General features: G+C 36.7%; 1 protein-coding gene across 3 annotated transcripts in view; it reads right to left on the reverse strand.

Annotated features, from left to right (window-relative positions):
* The window catches only part of USP3 (ubiquitin specific peptidase 3), a 143,009-nt gene that overhangs the window by 11,606 nt on the left and 126,197 nt on the right, over positions 1-5,206 (reverse strand). For all 3 annotated transcript variants that reach the window (XM_006831554.1, XM_006831553.1, XM_006831555.1), the window contains 2 exons: positions 3,023-3,129; positions 2,760-2,840 (listed from right to left, as the gene is read on the reverse strand). In XM_006831554.1, the coding sequence (XP_006831617.1) occupies positions 2,760-2,840; positions 3,023-3,129 (188 nt within the window). The remainder of the gene's footprint in view (positions 1-2,759; positions 2,841-3,022; positions 3,130-5,206) is intronic.

Raw genomic sequence — 5,206 nt, forward strand, 5'->3', positions numbered from 1 at the left:
AGAACTGCACGCACTGTCACAAAAGGCAAAAAGGAAAGACACAGAACTGCACGCACTGTCACAAAAGGCAAAAAGGAAAGACACAGAACTGCACGTACCGTCGCAAAAGGCAAAAAAGAAAGCTGCCAGAACAAACTAGTGTTTTGGTATTCAAACTATAGACCAGCTAGATTTACTGTGTATTGTTAAACATTTAAAAGATATTATTCAAATACATTATCAATATATTTATTATTAGGGGATAGTATTTTATATTTTACTAATGTCAATATTGTTACAATCCTTGAATTTATAAAAATGAAGTCATAATCCAATTTAAATTATAGTCTTTGAGACTAATACCTTTAATAATTTAATTTTCTCTGATTTGCTCTCTAGATGTTCAAATATTTGTTTCTTAATTAAATTAGCATGTGTTTATGATTAACGAACGTGCCCTGGAGATAAGGAGACAATGAGCTGGTATTTGATATCAAGCATATCATGATATTTTCTTATATTCGACAGGCCAGCAAGGTCTTGAAGAAACACCCTATAGCTGTGTGTGTTTAGGGTAAGTGGAGCAGACAGGGCTTCCTGTTCAGAGGAGGGATTCGCAACTGCTCAGGTAGAAGGGCAAGAACTGGCAGCATCCACACAGTGTTCTCATCTACAGAGTTGCTCGGCTCATTTCTTCCAGTCATTCAGTCTTTCACAGTCATTTCCTGAGGGATTTCCAAAACCACCAGCAATAGTGCCACATCAAGAACATTGCTGCTGTTCCTTTAACAAGCAAATGCTTCACGATGTGTATACACCTGCAATACAGAGAAGTCTGTCTCTTCCCCAACACAAAGTTTTATTTCTACTAGAATAATCTGATTCGAGAGCAACACTGACCAAAACAAGTTTCTGAAACACTGGGACTGTTCTGTACCTATGCTGTCTAGTATAGCAGCCAACAGCCTCCACATGTGGCAATGAGAACTCAAAATTGTGGTGACTGCAGTGAAGAAACTGAACTTCTTTTTTTATTTTAATTAAGAATTTAAGAGCCACATGACTGAAGCAGTAATTCAAACCCAGTGCCATCAAGTCAATTCTGACTCACGTGACCCTATCTATATAGAGGCTCCAGTACTAGAAATCTTTACAGAGGCAGCAGACAGTCTGATCTTTCTCCCAGGGAGTGACTGGCAGGTTTGAAATGGCTACCTTTAGGTTAGCAACCTAATGCCTCATCCACGGCACTACCAAAGTTCCTTAGCACACGACTAGTGCTTACCATATCAGACAGTGCAGTGCCAGAATCTCTTGTTATTTTTTAAGGTACTACACTCACACATATATAAAGTATCTTTTTTTTCCAATTCCACATAACCCAAATTTTATTCATCATGACAATACCTCTAAAAAAGCTGAAAATGAGAAAAGTATGACTTTTAATGAACATACAGTGCAAATGCAAAATAGAAATTACACAGTTATTTCATGACAAAACATAGTAAGTTCCTTTTCTTTTTTCTTCTTTTTATGATTAAGAACAATTAGTAATGGTGAGATGTCTGTACATTTATGGTCAGGAGTAAAATTTTTAATGAAGTCTTCTGCCTTGATTAAAGTAATTAATATTAACCAAGGAAACAACGTTCAAATTCTCCCAAAGTAAATGTGAATTTTAAGTACTGCAATTAATAGCAAGGTTTCAGTCTTAATCAAAAGTTTCCTGTGTTATCATTAACAGATTTCCCAAAGTATTATTCATCCAGAATAAATAACACCAAAATTTTAGAAAACTTTACAGGGGTGCTTGAATAAATTCTACTTCATTTAATCAGAAATTGTTTAGTTATAAGACTTTCAATTTTACATCAGGTATTAAAAGAAAAAAATGGTGAGAAATTTTTTGGACTTGACCTACTACTATTTCATTCTGCTTGGATCCACCATCAACACTCAGCAGTTAAAAAATCAAAAGATATATTGTATCAGGCAAATCTGCTGTACAAGACATCTTTAAAGTGTTGAAGAGCAAAGATGTCAGTTAGAGGGCCTGACCCAAGCCATGGTATTTTCAATAGCCTCATATATATGTGAAAGATGGACAATGAATCAGAAAGACCATAGAATTGATGTATTTGAGTTATGGTGTTAGAGAAGAATATTAAAAGTACCATGGACCGTCAGAAGAACAAACAAATCTGTGTTGTTAGAAGTATAACCAGAATGCTCCTTAGAAGCCAAGATGGCCAGACTTCGTCGCTCATACTTTGGATGTGTTGTCAGAAGGGACTGAGTGGATTGGCACAGTGGCAGCAGCAATGGTGAGGATGACGCAGGACCTGGTGATGTTTCATTCTGTTATGCATAGGGTTGCTATGGGTCAGAACCAACTCAACAGCACCTAACAAAACAAACTATCTTATAGCATTCTTATTAATGGAATTTTTTCTCAAGCAGGAAAAGAAATTCAGGCTTGACTTAAGTTACAACTTAAGTTATAACACAGATTCAAATAGTACATGCAACTGTTGTTTAATGCTGTCAAGTCAGTTCCAACTCATAGTGTGCCTATATACTTTCTCCAGAAGTGTCTAACACCAGTTTCCTAGGAGCAGCTGGTGGGTTTGAACTGCTGAGCTTGATATTAGCAGTCTAGTGATTATTCTACAGCAATACACCAGGACCTGAGTACATACTAGGAAGTACTTTACAAACTTATGCAATTATTGAGGGGAAAAACAAAACAAAAAACCTCTAGATCATTAAAGTGTCTTTACCTCGTAGTGAACAAACCGGTCCATTTTCTTGATTCTTAGAGCGCTTATTTCTGAACTGACTTGGAATATCTAATGAAAGGTCTTAAAAGAAGACAAGGAAACAGAGAGTTTTTAAAAAGCATGTAACTATATTTAAAATAAAAATAAAATAACTTCAAAACCAGATGCATTTCTAAAATTTTTGCTATCTAATTTTTCAAAGGAAGCATTAAAATCATTCTTTTAATAAAATGTAATATATCCCCAAGCCAACCATATCTTACCTAGGAATGGGTCAAACTTTCTGGACTCTGTCCCACATATGAGACAGTTAACCTCATTTTGGAGAACGCCTCCAAATATAGCTGTGATGGCAGTGGATGCTCCGTTTCTAAGGAAAACGTCACACAGGAAAACATCTCAGTCACAATCACCCTCTTTTTGAAACACTAAGATACGTATTTGCAAAAGGCTCTCAAGTGATTCCCTTGGGGGAATGTGTGTATTACTTGTATTTATTTAAATTACAAAATAATATAAAAATTTCAAAGTTATACAGACATAGATGAAATAAAAGGTGAAGCAACTAACTTTTCCCAAATTCCTCTTCCAATCCCATTACTTTCTCCAGAAATATCTAACACCAGTTTGGCACCACCCTCTCAAATCTTTGCACTGTACTAATTACTAATTACCACATCGCGTACATGCCTATACTCAGGGCAAGATGACCACCCATACCCACACATACACAAGTATATCCCTTGGAAAATAGGGACCTGCCTTGTATTTGAATCTTTGAAAGACCTCTCAAATTAGTTTATTTTGAACAACCTCTCTCAAAGATCATTCTAGATATTTCTAAATAGTCATCTGTCAGATCTGAGGAAAAGGAGGTGAAGAAATGTAATACAGATTCAGTCATATTATTACTGGAGGAATGACTTTATAGCTTGAAATATTGAATGGTAATGTAAGCAAGCCTTTTTCCAAAGCTCACTTAAAAAAGAAAGAGAAAAAAACAATAGTGAAAGTAATTTCCTTGTGGAGATCAAGGACAGTGAAAAATGCACCATCCTAAAGTTGCAGCTTCATTCCTGTAAAATAGCATCTCTACCTCAGAGGCCTGATGTGCACCTAAAATGAGTTATACACACAAAGTGCTTATAGAAGACCACTCAGCAAACAGAAACCACTTTTAAAGTGTTTGTCATGGAGTCATAGTGTGGCGCTGTAGGATAAGCACTGGACTGCAAGGTCAGTTTGAACCACAAGGTTGGCAGTTCAAACTCACCAACCACTCCTCAGAACCCCTATACAGGGTTGCTACATGGCAAAAGCAACTTGAGGGCACTTAACAACAACTATTTTTGTTGCATAAAGTCAAATCATACCTGTTTTTTGTTTTTTTTTTACTTTTTCCTGTAGTGTATCGGAACACACCACAATCTTTCCGACAACTTATGGCCTGCCACAATATGGATACAAGAGCAACAAGGAAAGAACTTGAGTGACCACTTACTTACAGAGCACTTACTATATGTCAGGCTCCATTCTAAATACTCTTCATTTTTCAAAACTACTAATCCTCCCAACAACTCTATGAGGCAGATACTGTTATCCCTATTTCACAAACAAGGGAGCTTAAGCAATGCCGCTCAGGTGGTCTGGTCTGAGCATCTATGCTGTTAACACTCACTATACTTCTTCTCTTGTAAGAATTCACCAGTAGAGTATTAAGGATATGAGACTGTTGTCATTGCTCACGAACATTAAGAGTTCTACAACAAACACTTGCATATTAGCCTTTGAACGGCAATGCAGCTAGGTGAGTCCCTCTTTGCTAACAACACTCTGAGATGGTTTCTGTTTCTTGCAATCAATGACCGGGCTTTCTCAGTTCTCTAAGTTAAACCTGAGGCAGTGAGGAGACAGACTAAAGCTAACCAAGCAATTCTATTATGCTGAAAGTTTGCTTCCTTTTCTAATAAAGAGCTTCCTTCCTTTACTAGCAAAAGAGAAACATTACAATTTTATTTTTTAAAAAAGAGAGAGACAGAGATACAGCTTTTTTTAAAAAAGAGTTTTGATAAGCTATACAGCAACCCTGGTAAATAAAAACGGAATATACATCAGGATCCTAGGGCATAAAGACCATTTCAGGGTTTAGGTTTAGTATCTGTGCCATTAACAAAAGACACACCCAAAACTATCCAACTGAAATGAAAGGACTATAACTGATCCTTTCATGCTGATGATCCCAGACAAAGCTGCATATAAGTAAAATGGAAATGGTTTTTATTAAAAAGCAATACATCATCAAAAAGAACAAACAAGATGGCAGATCGGGTGGACATATAGCAGAGAGCTTCACCAACAACAACACAGAATACCCGACCAAGCAGGCTCAGGGGATGGTCCCAAAACTCTGAACCACATATAAAGGAATACTTAGAAGGTTGGAAGGC

Source organism: Chrysochloris asiatica, unplaced genomic scaffold (genome assembly GCF_000296735.1).
Source record: "Chrysochloris asiatica unplaced genomic scaffold, ChrAsi1.0 scaffold00004, whole genome shotgun sequence".
NCBI classification, from domain to species: domain Eukaryota; kingdom Metazoa; phylum Chordata; class Mammalia; order Afrosoricida; family Chrysochloridae; genus Chrysochloris; species Chrysochloris asiatica.